General features: G+C 45.1%; 1 protein-coding gene across 2 annotated transcripts in view; it reads left to right on the top strand.

The window, feature by feature from the left end:
• Nucleotides 1-18413, top strand: part of LOC144828352 (uncharacterized) — a 31999-nt gene extending 13586 nt beyond the window's left edge. For both annotated transcript variants that reach the window (XM_078686470.1, XM_078686469.1), the window contains exon 2: nt 15505-18413. In XM_078686470.1, coding sequence (XP_078542596.1) covers nt 16760-17803 — 1044 coding nt within the window. In that variant the 5' untranslated portion in view covers nt 15505-16759 and the 3' untranslated portion in view covers nt 17804-18413. The remainder of the gene's footprint in view (nt 1-15504) is intronic.
• The last annotated feature ends 1331 nt before the right edge of the window (nt 18414-19744 follow it).

The raw sequence follows: 19744 nt of genomic DNA, 5'->3' as shown, positions 1-19744 counted from the left end.
GCGGTGTGCCTGTGCCGGCCGCAGTGCATCCGGTGCCACCAAGTCTGTGCCCCGCAAGTCATGGACCCTCTGATTGAGTATTGTGGTGCGGATGCCGTCATGTCACCTCCGGCCCTGGGGAATGGGATGTTGTAGGGCCCTAGGCCCTCATGCATAAATAACCACACGGATACACCCAGAGAGATAGTGGAAATGGTGTCGAGCACATGCGCCCTGCCCTTTTTATTGGCAGGGTCACATGTCCCGTGACCCGTGTGCTGGATGTGTGTGGGTATAAACCAGCTGTGAAGGAGTGGCTGTGGCATGCTGACAACTAGACCTGTGATCAGCAGATCACTACAGGGAAGACCTGGGACATGTAGCGTTGTCGCCCCCTTTGAGCGTAAGCGGAGTGGGCTGGCCTGGCATATGCCAGTCCAGCGTAAGGGTTTGAACAGTGACCCCGAGGCTCTTGGCGTGGTTCCGTACTTGGCTGGACAAGGAAGTAACTAATGCCTGTGTCCCTGTTGTTGTGTCAGCGCCACTCGGACTGCATTCGGCAACATGTCACCCTGTGGCCCAAGTCCAACGACCTGAGCAACATGGACATAAGGGGGAATCAATGACCCTACATTCATCTATACTTCCACACTTGAAAGATTATAGACGTGACGCATCTGTGTGATTGTGAATGTTTAATGCACATTCGGTGGAGTTTTGCAGTTGGAGCAGTACAGGGCCATGCAAACCTCACTTTGCAATGTTGGCCCATGGAGAGCCAGCCAGAGTCCTTCAGGAAATGACAAGTCCAAAGGAAGAGGAAGAGTTCAGTCCGCAGTCTGATTACTGTGTCATTGTCGATCAAACAGAATATGGCAGTTCATTTTGAGGTCCAAGGTGAGTGTCGCAGAGTGTATCGGGGCACAGTGGAAGGTGATGATGCAGAGGGCAGAACCAAGCAGAAACAGGCCATATGTCGGAGATGAATGCTACTGCGTCCGTCGTACCACGGAGGTAGGTTCATCCGCATCTTCGTCTACTGCTGTTTCTTGTGCCTTACGTGTGGGTAGTGGTGTTCTGTCTCCAGCACTGTGGTGCAGTGACACCTCAGGGGCCGGAGGTGGAACGTCGGCCGCACTGTGTGGCACTGACACTTCAGGGGGCAGAGATGTGCATGTAGGGGTAGCAGCAGCATGCATCAGCGCCAGGCCTTGTAGCAGCAATGTCATGAGGATTGTCTTGAGATCATTGAGGAACCCAGCTACCTCTCGCTGGTGTGCAGCCGCGGCAGCTGCTCTTTCCGCCTGCGTCTGCCCCATGGTCTCCATTATACCCATGTTAGAGCCACTCGGACTGGACAGTTGTTCTTGTCTCTGAGTCAGGACTCCAGCGATGTCAGCCATGATCTGTTGGAGAGCATGGAGCGGACTGTGGGTGTCTGTTAGGGACTGTGAATGGTCCCTGATGGGACTTAGACAGCCACGTATGGCATCTAGTTTGGCTGCCATGCGGTCAGACCCCACCCGCACCTGTTCAGCCAGATTCTCCTGGCACGCCAACACACAGCGTTGGAAGGCCATGTGTTCTTCGTAAGGGTCCAGGGAGGCAGCCGTGGTGGTGGGTGCTGCCTGCTGTGTGTTCTGTGCAGGGCCGTGGGGTCTCCTCGTAGCAGCTGGGCTGCCCTGCTCCTAGATGTGGGCTGCAGAGGCTCTCCACAAGCTGTTGAAGGGAGTCGAAGGTGTAGTGGTCCTCTTCGTCATCAGAGAAGAGAGGTTCAGCCTGCTCTGTCGCAGGTGTTGGATTTCCCTCTGCAATGTGAATGGGAGATGCACTTTAACGTTGTGTTCGCATGTATGTTGTCCCATTTTACATGTTTACATACGGACTGCATGACAGTGTACATTGTGGCTGTTTGAAAGGAGCAGTGGACATTTCGACACCATCACTGATGTGTGTTAGTACTTGTACATTAACAACTCACATTTCCCTGCAATGCCAAATGTGATTGGCCAGTGTCTACACACATGCGTCACCAGTTGTGTTCTGTTGTGGGCGTGTTGCGGTTTGTTCCACATTGTTGTCAATGTTTATGTGCCCTGCATGTTGTGTGTGTGCTGCATTTTGGGGGAGTCGCCCCTGCAGGTCTGATTTTGCTGCCCCTTCTCCCTTTCATGCGGTGTGCCTTTGACTTCTGTGCATATACAGTGCTGAGCTGTTGCATACTTGGGTACATTGGTCTCTTGGTGGGATTTGAGGGTCTCGGCCATGGTTTGCCTGCAGATATGCTCTACTTAATTGTGCATGGGTGCCATTGTGCCCATCTCCCCTGTCCCCCCAGTCCCTGGCCGTTACCCTGGTGTTGTTGTGTCCGGTCATGTTGAGCAGTGACTGGTCCCCCACTGATCACTGTGGACACCATTTCCTCCATCTCGTCCAGGTTCTCCTGTGGCTAGGACTCCCACCTCCAGTTTGCATTGCTGCCTTCCGGTTGTTGGCGAGTTTCTGCTTAGTTTTGCGCTTCACATCATTCCAGCGCCTCTTGACCTCTTCCATTGTCCTCTTCAGCACTCCGACTGCATTCACCTTGTCCACGATGGACTGCCATATTAAATGTTTTGTTGCCAATGACACAGTGGAGGTGACGAACAGTAGTTGATGGTGTTCTACCACCTCTGTTATCAGGATCCTGTATTCCTGTGGACTGAACCGCTTCTTCCTACTCTTCTTCTCCTTGCCCTTCCCTTACCCGGAGGTCCCAGGCTGGTCCTCCGGGGGGCTTTTGGTTGTCCTCTGTACTTGCTGAGGCAACATCAGTTGTGCTTCGCTGGTGTTTGGCTTATGTTTGTATGTTTTTTTCTACTTTTATGGTGATTTTTTCCGCCTGATGTGTGTGAATCGCAGGCCTGATGCTGGTTTTCGCAGATTTTTGTATCACGATTGGCCTCATCGCAACTTTTTTTGCGTTCGTGTTTCGCTTTTTTGCGGCGTCGCTTTGACTTTATCGTAGACATTTGACACGTTCTCGTGAACCTATCACATGGTACCGCCGTGTTGAAAATACAACGTTAACACAGTGTTATTTCCCTATCTATCTATTTAAATGTTTTTTCTGGCTCAACGGTTTGAATTCTTTACTGAACTAACTTTCCTTTATGGAAGGTACTCTTTACAGGGAGTATTCAATGGGTGGTAGAAAAACAAGAATTGGGAACACCTGCTGTAGACGGCAGTGGGTGCACGTTTGTTGCCTGCTACTTGGAAACTGGACTGGAGCAGCAAAGGAGGTCAAGTGATGGCCGTCCCTGAGCTCGATCTGCCACCTCTTGGCCCCCATGAACTCCATCTTTCATCACAGGTAGGGTGGCAGCTGGGCGCTGCAGAAAGTGAGCTGTGAACATAACTTGAGGAGCAGGGGAGTGTGGCAACTTCTAAGGTATTCTTCTGCCTGCTAACAAGTGTTGTGTGTCAAGGCTGCTTGATGCGTGGTTCTCCACTCCAGCCCTGAGGTCTGATGGAAACTTTTAAATCTGCCTCAGTGCAGCACCTGTGAGAAGCTCACGTATAGTAAGCGGGCCAGCCTGAGCTCCCTCCAGCCTAAATGCTCCTCTGAGCTCCCTGAAGCCCCAGTGCTCCTCTGAGCTCCTTGTAGCATCAGAGGAGCACTGAACAATGGAAACGCCAGGAGAGAAATTGGTGGATAGTTTCCTGGCCAAGCTGCAACATTCGAGGGTAGTTTCAAAAGAGGAATGAATTTGGCGTATTTCCATAGGTCATAAGAGAGCTGGGGCATCACTGATCGATGGGGCACTACCCGCACGTAGGATTGTGGCTGGATATTACTGTGGAGAAAGATAAGGCGTCACTAAGAATGGGGTGAAGACCCTGATTGGGAATGCAGTAAGTCAGCCTTATACAAACATATGAATTGGTCACAGACAAGTGAATACACTGTACTGATCCTGTATTTTACCTTTGTAATCGCTGTATGCATTCAGTGTTCTTTTTCTAATCATGTCACACTGGAAGGTACCTTTGAAATCACTTGCACATCTAGTGTTCACTTTAAATTGTATTGAATCTTAAAATGCCTCGATGTCAGAATTGGCCCAGATCTCCCTGAACCTTTATCACGCATCTTACCCCAGCCCCCTTGGAACAGCACGGTCTGATGGTGGGGGTACACTATCAGGAAATGATTGCTGATGGATGTGAGTTGGCTTCCTAAGGGGTATAACTTACTGTGCAAGGCTGGAAATGCTCTCATGGTCCTGGATTCTTTTTTGGCGAGAGAAGGATGTTGTCTACCCTTCCTCACAGTACCAGGCCTTGGCTGTCTTGGATCCCACATGCGCTCTGCGAGGTAGGGCTGCCTGTGTTGGGATCATAAATAATTCTTAGCTTTGTACTCCCATGTATGCTTGCGTGATTTATATATATATATTTTTTTGTACAGAGTTTTATATAGCCCGAACTTGACCCGAATCTGGTATCAGAGCGCTTTACATAGCACCAGTTGTATTACATGAGGACACATTCATTTTTGTTAGGCACTGGGACATTACGTGTTTGCCCAGAATCACAGGATGTTCAGCGTCATTGCCGAGACTCTAACCCAGTTCCCCAGATTCGAGGTTGACCGCCCTAGCCTTTAGGCCAACTGATTCACTGATGTGTGTTGTTTACCAGTAGTGGGTTAGTAAATATAGAATATATATTCTTCCAGAGACCAGTTGTCTGTGTCTGTTCTCCGTTGGTTGTTTTATGCTTCCTTACCCAGTTAGAGTCAATCCGAGACAAGAGGAGAAAGATTCTACTGCAAAATCTCTGTATGGATTGTTGAAATGGCATGACACGCCTTTGCATCGCTGCTTAATGGGAGAAAACCAACTTGCCTTAGGACATTGTATGTCTGCAATAGTATGAAACAACTCCTTAGATCTAAAATACTGCTATATTCATATTCATATTCATCTTGGCCAGAAAAGATTTGCAAAACAACGATACATTCATAAAATACGTATCCTGAACCGTTTTTGATACAGAGTGGATAAACATGGTTAAAAAATACAGTGCTAATGAGGAAAAAACATTTTGATTAAAAGTTACAGAACTAATCCTAGGGAGGCATTTAGACTGGGAACTAGGAGATAAAAAAAGTCGTATATATACAATAAAATAAGCCTATCTATCAGTCTTCCGTTAAACATACAGAATAAGAAACACTTAAAATCAAGTTTAGACAAATAGGGTTACAATGTGGATTGGATCATTTGAAGATTTTCCTTATAATTTTAAGCCTTTCTTCATGCGTTCAAAGTAGATAGAGAGCAGAAATCTACTGACACTGAATACTATTGTTCTAGTCATATCAGATTTGATGATTCTCAATGCCTCCTTACATGATCTTATGCCCAAAAGAATGCATAGGGGTTTGATCCACTTTCTTCTAGCCTTCACATAGGCCGTACAGAAGAAAAGTATATGCTGGTCGTCCTCTTTGAAATTTCCCTGGCACATAGTGCAGATTTCGCTAGTCATTTGGTCATCTCCGGCCCTCCTGGACCAACATGCCAAGGTTGAATTGGTCACAAGATTGCTATACCGTAGTTTCATAAATAATGTTTTGGCTAGGGAGGGCTCGACTTCATCAAGGAAGTTCTCAAAACTGGGCTCATCCTTGAAGGTCAAGAAGTTATTTGTTAAAGTTCCGCCTCTATTTTCATTGGTCATTGTACTTTTAATGAAGCCCCAGAAAGCGAGCTTCACCAGATTTTTTGAATTATGCGGTAAAGATTCCGGATTGTCCCAAAACTGGGGCAAGCCTATTTTGGTGAACCATAATCGAACATGTTTTAACCATAAATTGGATTTTAATACATCAAGACACATTACTTCTTTTAGCCCATTCCTATAGTCTAGCAATTCTGGTGTTAGCCAAAGTCTCACCCAAAACATTAGGGGCCGCAAGCTAGTGTAGTGGTTTGTTCTTTTAACATTTAAGTCCAGCAATAGTGGTACTAAAGGAGTGCCTTTTGGAGCCCTTACAAGACTTCTCAGAAATTTGTTCTCACTAATTGAGAAAGCCTTCTTGGTCATGGGCCCCCAAATTTCCGCGCCATACAATGCTGCGGACTGAACCTTGAACTTAAATATCTCTAAAGCTGGTGACACAGCTTTACTGGTACTTGCACCATGCTTTTTTAGAATCGGTATAGTATTCTGTGTAAATATTAACTTGCTCTTCTCTATTTGGGGCTTCCAAGTGAATTTAGAATCCATGGAGGCCCCCAGATAAGAGAAATTTTGGACAGATTCTAATTTCTGGCCATTTAATGTTAGACAAACTTTTTGTGATTTGTAGGGATTTAGGGCCATGCATTTAGTTTTCTTTGTATTTATTTCCAATCCCTTTTGGTTACAATAGCCATAAAATGAATGGAGGAGTGCCTATAAACCTCTATTGGTTTGGGAAATTAGGATGGTGTCATCCGCAAATAGTAACGCGGGTATCCTCTCCCCATTCAGTTTAGGGGAGTCATTATTACAGCCAGCCAAATGGGTAGGAATATCGTTCACGAACAGTGAAAATAAAGTGGGGGCCAGCACGCAGCCCTGGCGTACCCCGCGCTCTATTGGTATATTCTGGGATAATTCCCCATTTGGGCCCCATCTCACTTTAGCAAACTTTTTCGCATGTAGCCCAATTATCTGGTACAACAAACAACTAGGTAACCCCATCATATAAAGGGACTTCCATAAAAGATCTCGTGGTACAAGATCGAACGCCGCTCTGAGATCTACAAATGCGACGTAAAGATGTCCCTTTTTAATGTGGACATATTTCCAATAGAGGCAGCAGAATCTGAAGACTTGATCTACGGTGCTCACTTTGCTCCTAAACCCTGCTTGGAACTTTGTGAGGACCGAATTGTCTTCCATCCACAGGTTTACCCGAGCTAAAATATGCTTAGAATACATTTTTGGGAGAATATCCATTAGGCTAATTGGGCGATAGTTTGAGGGATCAAACCGATCGCCCTTTTTAAATATTAAAACGATCTCCGCTCCCTGCCAGATTTCTGGGAAGTCTACACCAGACGCCAATACATTACACAAATAGTTTATGTATGGTGCCCAAATGTTTAGCTCATGTTTGTAGAGGTCACCAGGGACTTTATCTAGGCCAGGTGCTTTGCCATTTTTAACGGCATTAATGGCCATTTCCGTTTCCTCTACAGTAAATTCAAATTTAAAACTGGAGGGAATAAGCCATGGCGCGTCTTCACTAATAGCGTTTTTGGTTTCATATTTTTTATATAAGGTGGTAAAATGGTTAACCCACGTGAGTTCGTGATGGTAAACGTCCTTGACTACTCTTCCTACGTGATTCTCATTTGCCACTAGTCTCCAAAACCCTACGTTGTCTTTTGCCTTTGCAGCTGCCAACAAATCAGCCCAGCTATCTTCCTCCCAGATTTTTCTCGCAACCGCCTGGGTATGCTTATATTCTTTCCGTGCCAATCTAACATCATTTGGGCACTTCGTTTTTAGTGACAACAAAAGGCGCTCTTTAGACTGCCGGCAAGTCTTGCCATACCATGGCTTTCTATGGGACAAATTATTTAACTTTTGATGGCTCTTTTTTGGCATTTTAGTAACCAGGAGTTTTAAAGTTTTAAAGAACTCATTGTGTAATTTAATAAAGTTATCGGGGTTATCAGCCTCCACCGGTGAGTTCGCAAAGGCGGAAAACGTTTTATCAAATAATAAGTAGATTTCTGCAAGAGTTTCACCGCGCTCTAATAAGTGAGACCATTTTAAGGCGCGCCTATTATTACTAACCAGAATTTCGTCGCGGGAACCGCTTTGGTTATCTGTTATATTAGCACTACCAACCCCATTGACTATACATGATTCAAATAATAAATCCAATGGGCGATGATCACTCTCTAGTCTATCCTTGACCTCTAGATCGATCATGTACTGCCAAATATCCAAAGACACAATTATAAAGTCTAAATTACTTTTTGAGTTGTTTCTTACAAAAGTAGGTCTTGTAGATATATCCGACGGGAGACGGCCGTTGCAAGCCCTCAGGCCGTGTTCCGCAGACAGCTTCATTATTTGGACTGCCAGAACTGAACAATACACTGGGTCAATGTTATCCAACAAGGGAATATTATTTGCTCTATCTTCCTTGTCGAAAACATCACCCAATCCTAAAATTGGTTCATAGCTGCAATTCAGATCCCCAGCTAGTATTACACCTTCTTTATCAACCATTCTATTTAAAAAAGACTCCAATTTAGCCAAAGTAATTGATTCTTTCGATAACGGGGCAGGTCTATTATAGACATTAATTAAATATAGCACCTTCCCTTCACATGTGGTAATTTTTAGTGCCAATATATCCATCGAGCTTGTATCCAAAACTTCTACCTGGATCTTAAGGGTTACTTATACCCATGTAATAAGTCCGCCGGAGGGCCTACCTCTCACTGAAGGGATTGCACTAATCCCAAAGGATTTATAGCCTACTCTATGCGGCGTACTAAGTACCCATGTTTCCTGGAGAAGGCAAAATGCACTTGAATTGATATAGTTTGCCCAATCGGGGTCACTCAAATTCTTTGTTAGTCCCGCTATATTCCATGATATTAGTTTAAGATTTCGATCGTGTCTATTGCTAGTAAATCTTTGCTCCTGAATTGAGGGAACATCCCTTACGCTTGTGATTCCTGTGCGTGGGACACCTAAAGGATTCTCTCCATCAAATATATTGGCACACTCTCCCATTTTGGTGTCGCAGTTCACAGATACACGGTAGTGCAGTAGGTCCTTCAATATTGCACCCCCCGAATACAATCTACCCCCAGTTTCCCTTCACTAGCAGCAATGCTAAGAACTCCATTTTCCCCAAATGGGACATAAACACTAGGATTAGTTTCGACACACTCATCCACCTCTATCGTTCTTTTTCCAAGATCATATGTGAACGTGGGGCTTGGCATACATGTTCCTCCTTTATTGCTAGCTTTGCTGCCCATAATCAGCTTCAGTCAGTCCACTGATTCTAAGCAACTGAATCTGTTAGGTGTCGGTACCCCTCCCCATCTATTGGGGTAGCCTGGGCCCCTATCATTGATCCAACCCCAGGCATGATATTTGACCCTAGTCCAGTTTCTACCATCATCAGAACCCATATTAGATGGATAAAAAAACGAAAGTGGTCTGGTTTCAATGGCAGCCATAGCGTCTTGGGGGCTCCATGAGCAGATGAAATGCGCTGTTTGAGGATCTTCAAAATTTACAACTACACAGTCGCCAGAGGATGATTTCCTAGTGTGGCCTATCCACGGAACTCTCCGTATCATTAGGATTTTACTCTTTATATGTGGGGGTAACGGCGGTTGACATTAAGCCAATAGGATACTTTATTTTTAAGTGCCCAAAAGGTTTCCTCAGTCTGATTACCCAACTCTGGGACCCCCGTCAAGACCGCTACATATGGACTGGCTTCTGGTGGTAAGTGGATATAGCCACCCTTCGGTATCCTCCCCGTTCGATGCTCATTTAAGCTATGCTGAGTGGGCTTAGTGCCCATAATGGCTGGCCTAGGGAGATCTTTAGCTACTGTGTGGTTGCCTACAGGATTCATCCTGGGTACATTTATAGAGTTCAAGCTTGGTCTTTGGGTCGAAACCTGGGGTTTATCTGCAACTGAGACTGGAGCTGGGGCTATTGGGGCAGTACTCAAAGTTGTTTTAGATGGTATTTTGTCTATACTGGTACTTGACAGTGTTATTATACTTTTTTTCTACCTCAAGGAGCTGATTTTCTATGCGTGACAGTCTGGTTTCCAGGGGAGTTAAAAGATTTTTGAGCATTTTTCCCATATTTGTCAACAAGAGGGCTACCCCCTCGTCTAATATGCCTGTATTAATAATTACTACATCGTCTCCAGCTCTGGAGTCTTGGGTCCCATTTAATGAATCTGTATTTAAATCAGTTTGTAAAGCGTCCTGCCCAAACTGGGCTACCTGCAGTACAGGCCCCTGTTCTTCCCCATGCTTGCTTAGTAAGTCACTATTGGCCTGTACTTTGGCTACCTTAGCTTTCTTACCACCAGGGGCAGAGGGAGTAGGTCGTTTCCGCTTTGATACAGCGCCCTCCCGCCTTCCACGTAATTGTCTAGTGCTAGTTTCTGCGTAAGCCTCAACCTCTATAGTTTCAGTGGTAGTATCATCTAATGCTTCTAATCCAGTGAAGACTGTGGTGGCATTTGGTGGTTGTGTAGGAGCTTGTAAAAGTGTGTTCGACACGCTGTGTACATCTGCTTGTATCTCAATGAGATTAAGTCTACCAGTGTGCTCTGGGGTTCGTGCAGATGCAATATAGCTCATAGATGATCTTTTGGCCATTGCAAGATCCTGGGACACTCTACGTTCCATCATGCTTATACCTTGATCTATGACTGAGTTTGCCCTGATTATAAAATTGTCAAGGGTACCTGTCAACTGGTTCCCCCCCAATGCGGCCTTACTCCTACTTTCACGGGTAGCCATCCTTTATGAGTATACAACGAGCCAAAGATCTGCAATTTTAAAAGAATTATTCAGATGTTATACATACAATTTACAAGCCCACGGGGAAGCACAATAAAGAGGGATGGCCCGGTCCGGTCTTGTACGGCCTTGAACGGGCCTGCCCTTGGCCCGGGCTTCGCCTGGCGCCTGCCCGCGCGCGTCCCGCGGGTATGGGTGTAGCTAAATAGATGAAGGGGAGGTGAGGGAAGAGGCCCCAGCTGCGGCAGGTTATGAGCCGCTTTGCAGGCTGGGCCTCGCAGTCCCGCACTTGAAGAGTCAATGTAGTGCTGAGCCCAAGTCGGCAAAGTCCCGGTGCAGCAGAGCGTTGTTTGGAACCCGGTCCGGTTGGCAAAAGGAATCACAGCTCCCAAAATCTCAGCCTGCGAGCGGCTCCCGCGAAGCGGGGGCCGCTAGGCTTTTAATTACAGGAGGGAAGGTGAGGGAAGAGGCCCCAGCTGCGGCAGGTTACGAGCCGCTATGCACTCCTAAATGTGTCGCGTCCTCTTACATTAACTCTTTAAAACGTGTTTCCCCCTTAGTCTCACATCACCATAATCCCGCCCCAGCATCGTCCTCTTCCTGGAGAGGACTCCTCCTCTGCACTTGCCGCACAAAACCCTTTCTCTCACTTTCACAGTCCTCCTCCCGGCAAAACTTTAGGCTCCTCCCGCCTCACACAATAGCCTCTCTTCCTCCATTAGTGCTATATCGTTCAGAGAAGTAATCCAATATTACTTGCATTATGGAAGTTTACTTCACAAAGTTAATAAGATCCTACGGCGGTTTCAGTGGTTTCAGTGGTGCTTCTAGGGCTCTGGTATTTGGAATCTGAGTCAATGGAGGGACAGTTCACACACTCTACTAGCCCTAGAAGTTACTAGTCAATCTTGGGTGTACTAGTGCTGTAGCTGGGCTAGCAACCAGTGAAGTGTCATGTTAAGTTTTTTTTTCAAAACTGCACAGGCTGATCAGTCATGATCTGATTGGAGGAGTTCACCAGTTGCAATCCGAAAAGTGACCTTTACGTTTATGCTCTAACTGTGACATTAAACCTTAACATCTCAAGTGCAGACCCCTTTTTTAGGGCTCGCACTGCTACGCAATCGCGAAAGCGATTGTCGCAGTGGAGTCCTATTGTAGTCAGTTTTGCTTTCAAGGACTAACAAGGTTTGGGACAACAGACTGGCACGCGCACGCACGCAGCCTGCCGGAATCGGATCAGGTCGCGCGCGTGAACACGCTCTCCGATTCCGGCAGGCTGTTCACAACACATGCACACGCAGGCAGGCACACACGCACAACAGACAGACGCACGCACACACACACACACACACACACCCCCCCCTCACCGGGCTCTTTCAGCATGTTCCGTGTCTCTTCCGCAGCGCTGGTATTCACCCGGGCCCCCTCCTGGGACCCGGAACTTCGGATGCCGCACTCCGCTTTCGCGCCGGGGCTCGGAGCGCGCATGCGCGGGCAGCCCCCGCCCTCTCACTCAGCCCGGTCTGCTTTCGGTTTCGGTTCCGTGTTGCTGGTTTAAGTCTTGTAATTAAAAAGTGATTGGACCCAAACAGGTCTGACGTGTCCCCTCTGGAAGCAGAGCACGCTGTGGAACAAAGCCCCTTTGACACGAGTTAGGAGTTCAGTCCTAGATTTAGAGGGGGCGCGCTGAGAGACGGTCTCCGCGATCAAGCGTGACATTCCTGGCCCGAGATCTGTGAGCTACCGGCGGGGCCTCGAGAGGTCTCACTTGTATGCCTCGGTGCACAAGTATTCGTGAAAATCATGGTGCACAGCATTAGGAGGCCAGACGAGAGGTGTTATAGAAGGGACGTGGTTGGTGCAAGCTTCCTAACCCTGGCCCTCTCCCCATGTGCGTTCTCACGTTAGGCAAGCTAATGGCCTCTCTGCTGAGACTAGCAACAGACATTGGTTACGTCAGTTTTACACTCGTGCAAATTAAGTACATTCATTAGTATTGAGCAGTCCCTTCCAGGGGCTGTCGCTTTCCTCCCTGCAGGGTGAACCCATGCCAGGTTTTCCGGATATCCACATGGAATAAATTTATTTGCAAAAATATCAATCGGGAGCCATTTACGTAGTGGCAATCGTGAAAATGTGGCATGGATGCGATTCTCCTGGACCAAGGTTGGGCACCTGTGTGCCGAGAGTTCACCCTAGAGAGGGGAGGGCTATGCCCGAGTACAGAGTGGCATACATTTTGTGTCCTAAATATCGTTTGGAAAAATAGCGGGCCACCGAAATCAATAATAGAAAATGTACACCCAGTGGGATCCTGTTTGTGTTTATGACTTTGGTGTCAGCCAAATCGCTTCATAGAATATTCGGACAGAGAAGCCAGGTACTGCTTGCTGCTGCTGGCGGGTTAGGAGCCAGATAAAACTATACACAGTAAAGACACCAGGGGGCGCTCAGGTGACAAGTTTCCAAAGTGCATTTTCACAATTCCTAGCATGCCCTTTAGCCCTGCTTAATTAACAGCTCGTCATGGGAGCTTATCATGCTCCAATAACAAGCCACCAACCTGCATTTCTGGTCTTCGCGAACATTCCCTGCTAAAGATCAATTAACTCTTTAACATTAGTTGCCCGGCAACCTCTGACCTTTGGAGACAGTGAGGCTGACGCTGAAAGAGTATTTCTTTCAGTCAGCTTGCCAACTGTTGTGGTGTGACACATCTGTGCTTTCTGCTGGCATAGACCAATGTGCAACCAAAATATGAGTGAATTCGGGAGCTCGGTGCACCACAAGCAGTCAGTTCGAATAAAGTGCTTTTTTCAGGTACGTGAACAATACAACAAAGCGCTTTATAATCAATAATTTTTTTTGTTGCAGTTTTATAAAGCACGACCTCGACCCTGAAGGTATTGGAGCGCTTTACACGAGTAGAAGTTAAATTACACAAGGACACATTCATTTGGTAGGCGGCGGGCGGGGGGGCGAGAGGGGGGGTTAGGAGATTTGTTCAGAATCACAGGATGTTTAGCCGACGCGGAGGTCTCGAACCAAATTCCCCAGTTCCAAGGTCGGCAGCTCTGACCGTTATGCCACACTCTCTCCTCCAAGGGCAGTGTAAGTGTTTGCACTAGATAAAAGCAGGAGGAAGTGTTCTGGACTCTAGGCCTGTGACTCTGACCACGGTGGGGAAAATAGATAAAATGAACCAAAATAGCGCAAGTCACCCTCCTTGTTGATCACCTGTATATACATTTAAGGATGGCTGAAGCTCAGAATCACTTGATTCCCGCCTCACTTTTAAAACCCAGAGCACCAACAAAACATAAGCAGGTGATATCTACTCTCGATCCTAATAATAGTAGCCTTACCTTCCCACAAGAGGCTGTGATCCCCGACACCGGGACGCACGCCGTGCTCACCTGAGGGAGTTCCTGATTCCATCTTGGCCCACCGCAGAGGAACCTCAGAGACACTGCCGCTCTCCTCAGAGGGCTGAAGCACTCGGACAGTATCTCTCCGACCCTGAGAGAGCCACCAGGTTGCCCCTTCAAGCTCCACCATATTTAAGACATGGGGGCATATTTACAAGTTAAGTGGTGAAGCGTGTCATTAAGCCAAGAAGGCCAACTACGCGCTTCATCACTTTAGAAACGCAGGGGGCACCATATTTCCTAGAATATGGTGCAGCCCTGCATTTCCCCCTGTGCAGGTGCTAAATTTAGCTGCCTAGCGCCAACGTAGGATCCTTGCACCATAGTGCAAGGGTGCCTGTGTTGAGGGTAAGATTGTTTATGTGCAGGACGGTCCCCCTTTTTGCACATAAACAATCTTTAAATGCAGTTTTCTAACTTCTACATAAAAGTTGCAAAACTGCATTTAAAAAGAAAAATGATTGTTTATGTGCATTAAGGGGCACCTTCCTGCACATAAACAATCATAGGCATTTGCTGTTTCCATATGTGCTGCACAAGGCAGCACACATGGAAACTTTAAAAACAAGGAGAAATTAAGCATTTCTTCTGTTTGCGTCTGTTTAAGACCAGGATTTCCCTGGTCTTAATTCTGGTGCAGCCTCCTATTTATACTGCCCTTGAAAATAGGAGGCAGCGTCAAAATCAATTGGTGTTGCGGTGGAAAGCCCACCGCAACACCGCTTGCCCACCCCTTTCAGGCTAAATACAACGTGAGAGGGGGCCTTATTTACAAGGCAGTGTTAAGCAACGTAAAGTGGCTTAACACTGCCTTGTAAATAAGGTGAGGCCCCCTTCGCCATCACAACATCACTGAAAGTGAAGTTATGGTGGTGATAGGGGCTTATAAATATGCTCTCTGTCATCAAATGCAAGCCAGTTGTGAACAGCGATCCTGCCTGTCTGGACAACGAAATGAACATCTTGGTGGCCACCATAACAAGAGATATCAAACTTCTCTAGATGGAAAGTAAAGGAGGGTGCAACGGCTCTCTGCACATCAAGCTGCTAGAGGTGCACAAACTGCGGACACGGAAAGAGACGGAAGCTGCCCCTAGAGGGATGCTTTACATGTATACAAAAGGTTATCAGACCTCTTAAGGAACACATTGAAACTTTTTTACATATCACCTGAAACCAGTGAGCTTGACTAAGGAATTACTACAAAGTGTGAATGCAGTATATTTATATCTATTAGGATAATTATAAAAAGCATTTGCAATGCAATAGGTCTCGCATTTTTAAAAATTTGACCTATTGGTATTGTAAATGACAATGCCTTTTATCACTGCAGGTTTTTTAAACATACATAAAATGCCAATAGCTCAAAATCTCGCAAATGCGAGACCTATTGCATTGCAAATGCTTGTTTCTCCTCCCTCCTTCTCTGCCTTTCTCTTCAAAATCACTCCTTCCTCATCCAGTTTCTCTGTCTGTTATAGTCCCTTTGATTTCATTCCCATTCTCACAGATTTGTTTCTCTTTCACAGAATCGAACAACCTGATGAAGAGACGTGCAGCACCCCAGCACCAGATGACCAACGTATCAGTGTGAAGAGTCTGAGAAGACCCTGGGCTGGAGGTTGGACAAGGATACACAACCTATGATATATACCTTCAGAGAAGAAACACCGACCTAGTGTGTGAAAAAGCTCATACAGAGCTCATCTTTATGGACAGTTTTAAAGGATGCACACCAGAGATCATCTCTTTAAGTATACCGAGTGTGAAAATCTTTGGTTCACTCAGCACTACCACAATTGTAATTGTAATGCGAAATTAGAGCAGTTAATCTGAATATCCTGAGGATAGGTCATACCAGTGTAAGGAGTGTGAGAAAAGCGTGACCCCAGAACATTTCTGTTGAAATATCATAGAATGCTTAGTGGGCAGAAAATTATGCTGAAAAATGGAATGTGGGTAAACCCACACTGAAAGTTCTTCGCTGCACAGACATCAAATAGTTCCTTCAAAGGATAGGTCATGCCAGTTTACGGAATGTGGGAAGATCTCCACCGAACCAAAGAAGCTGTTGAGAAACCAGAGAGTCCACACAGGTGGTTAGCGCTATAATTGTCTAAAATGTGGGATTAGCTACATTTAGAATGACACACTTGTAAAGCAACACATAATCCGTGCTCATGGCAAACCTTTTCAGTGTAATAAATGTGAGAAAAACTTTGCTGAGAAGAAATCATTGTTGTCATATAGCTCATACTGGTTAGAAACCATGTTACTGAACAGAAAGTGGGAAAAGATTCACTGATAAGGGCACACTGGTGGAGAATAAGATAATGTATACTGGTGAGGAACCCTATTACTGTACCAAATGTGAGAAAATCTTCACTTGGATTAGCATACAGTACATTCATCGGAGTACCATACTGGTTAGAAACGTTATCACTGTACAGAATTTAGGAAATGCTTCAGTGAGAACGGCACACTGATGATGCATCAGACATTCCATTCCGCTGATAAATCCTATCAGTATGCCGAATGAGAAATGCTTTGCTGCAAATAGCAAACTGTTGGTACGTCAGATACTTCATAATGGGGAGAAACCCTATCAGTGTACAGAATGTCAGAAAATCTTCATTAAGACATATAGTTTGTTGAAACACAAAAGATTCCATACTGGAGAGAAACCCTTCCACTGCACGGAATTTGGAAAAAGATTCACTTTGAAGGTCCGCTGTTGAGGCAACAGAGTATCCATACTGGTGAGAAACCCTATCATTGCACAGCATGCAGGAAAAGCTTTACTATGAGAAACAATTTGTTGAAACATCACAGAATCTACACTGGGGAGAAACCCTATCAGTGTCCAGAATGAGTGAAAAGCTTTACGCGGAAGGATGCGTTGTTGAGACATCAGAAAATCCATATCAGTGTACAGAATGTAGGAAAAGCTTTACTGAGAAGAGCATATTGTTGAGGCATGAGAGAATCCATTCTGGTGAGAAACCCTATCACTGTGCTGAATGCGGGAAAAGCTTTACTCAGAAGGGTACGTTGTTGAGGCATCATAGAATCCATATCGGTGAGAAACCCCATCAGTGTACAGAATGCAAGAAAAGCTTTATTGAGAAGAGCAGTTTTTTGAATCATCAGAGAATCCATACTGGTGAAAAACCCTATCAGTGTACAGAATGTGGGAAAAGCTTTACTGAGAAGAGCACATTGTTGAACCATCAGAGAATCCACACTGGGGAGAAACCCTATCAGTGTACAGAATGCTACAAAAGCTTTAGTGATAATAGTACGCTGTTCAACCATCAGAGAATCCATACTGGTGAGAAACCGTATCATTGCACAGAATGCGGGAAAAGCTTTTCTGTGCAAAGCACTTTGTTGAACCATCAGAGAATCCACACTGGTGAAAAACCCTATCAGTGTACAGAATGCTTCAAAAGCTTTACTCATAATAGTACGCTGTTCACCCATCAGAGAATCCATACTGGTGAGAAACCCTATCATTGCACAGAATGCCAGAAAAGCTTTTCTGCGCAAAGCACTTTGTTGAAACATCAGAGAATCCACACTGGTGAAAAACCCTATCAGTGTACAGAATGTGGGAAAAGCTTTACTGAGAAGGCTACGCTGTTGAAGCATCAGAGAATCCATACTGGTGAGAAACCGCATTGGTGTACTGAATGTGGGAGAGGCTTCACTAGGAAGAAAGCTCTCTTAAGACATCAAATAACCCACACTAGTGAGAAACCGAATCCATGCACAGAATGTAGGGAAAGCGTTACTGATAAGAAATCCCTGTCAGAGAATCCATACTAATGAGCGGAACCTTTTCTTTGTTCCGAATCTAGGAGAAACTTCACTCAGATGCCCTCAATAAAGGCAATTCTCTGTGGCAAACATGAGAAAAGCTTCACAAGAATGCAGATATTGTAAAATAATCTTAGAATCCTTTCATTGTAGAAAACTCATAGCCTTAAATGTGGAATACTAGTGAAGCAAGGGGACTTGAAAAATATCAGCATTTGGGAGATAGAATGGATACAAGAGCAAATCCAGAAGTTGGAGTCAAAATACAATAAGAGTCCTCTCTTTCACCTTACGTATTCTATTATTTGACAATTTCTTCATATAATAAACATTGCCACCTTGCCGTCCACTGGGGTACGAGACTGGTAAATATAAATGTGTGCGTAATTGTCGAAAGTATTAAAGTAAAGATCACTATTGCCATGGTGTCAGATCAAGAGCTTTTTTAAAGTCTGTATTCACTCACTAAGATTCCCTCGCAATCATAAATGTTTGTCCCTTTGCAATGACAACAGTTTGTCCTTAAAAAATACTACCTGTATCATAAATTCATATGCACACATGTAGACACTCACCTGTGAAAATAAATGTGCAATACAACCCTATTTGCAACAACAAAGCAAGATTCAAAAATGTCTTATTGTGACAAAATTCCATGTTATATCCTCAGTGTAATGTGACTGACCTGTGAATAATTCTCATGAAAAAACATCATTGCGTATGGAGATCCGTAACATGAAATAAGGTGTTTATTATCATTGGTTATTTTTAAAAATATTTATTTTTATTTTGAGTATGTGAAATGCTATACTGTAAAAAGCCAAGAGCAAGCTAAATTATGTAGTTAAGTGTGAGAGAGACTCTTTTTGCAGGCTCCCTGTATACTTTTGCCCCACTGTTGCTGTAGTTAGTGCTGTGTAATGACTGTAGTGCCTGTGGTCCCTGCATCCCAGGCCTCGGTGCATTACTCTGATCCTCAAAAGTGTATGTTTGATTGGCTTATCTCCAATTCGTATAAGTTTACTAATACATTGGTCCCTAATGTGTGATAAGGTGTAACATCTCTCCCACACATGCCAATGCAGGCTGGCATAGCAGCTTTAAATCTGCTAACTCGACTGTGCCATTTCCATCTGTGGCAAAGCCTAACCCTTCCTATTTAATACTTGTAAGTCACACCTAAGGTAGGTCTAACGAGCCTCAAAGGAAGGGTGCATTATATTAAAGAAAAGGATATCCGTTATTTTTTACATGTCTTGACAGCAAACCTCCATTGTCGTTTTCACTGTATTAAGACTAGTAGCCCCATTGGTTAGTGAGGAGTTACACACTCGCAACTAACTCAGTATTGCTAACTTCCAAATGGAGTTACTAAGGTGAAACTTTAAGGTTTCAAAAGAATCACTGCATTAAATCCAGCTAGATGCCCACGTTGAGTTTAATGTAACTATTTTGTAAATGGCAATTTTAGAAAGTTGCCCAAAAACATTCCAGTAAACGTCTTTGGTTGCACACAACTGTTGTCCTTCAGACAGCCTGCTGCCCTCTTGGGAAGATGTGAGAACAACTCTCAGGAAGAGGAGCAAACAACCTGCCCAGAGTAAGAGGTGCTATCTTTTGGCAGGGTGGCCAGTAGGGGTTTGAGCCGAGAAGAAAGGCTTGAAAGGGAACACCACTGTTGCGTGTTTCCTGCATTGCCCATTGTCGTTTTAACAATGTTAACCTAACTGTTAACGTTAAAGGGAAGTTTAATTTTACACATGTTGCTACATAACATGCTTGCCTTTGCCACATTGTATTTTTGCACAGAAACTACACTTGTTTTCGTATTTTATTCTTTTCCTGTGATTTAGTCTGAACAAACAAAAAATGGTCAAACAACAATGCCCCTTGTTATTCTCTCTGGTCAGGGACTATCATTTAGACATAACATGCGACTGCAGCTTCTCT

The sequence above is a fragment of the Lissotriton helveticus genome, chromosome 4_1 (assembly GCF_964261635.1).
Source record: "Lissotriton helveticus chromosome 4_1, aLisHel1.1, whole genome shotgun sequence".
Classification (NCBI taxonomy): domain Eukaryota; kingdom Metazoa; phylum Chordata; class Amphibia; order Caudata; family Salamandridae; genus Lissotriton; species Lissotriton helveticus.
The sequence above is the reverse complement of the archived record's forward strand: the minus strand, read 5'-3'. Positions and strand labels throughout refer to the sequence as shown.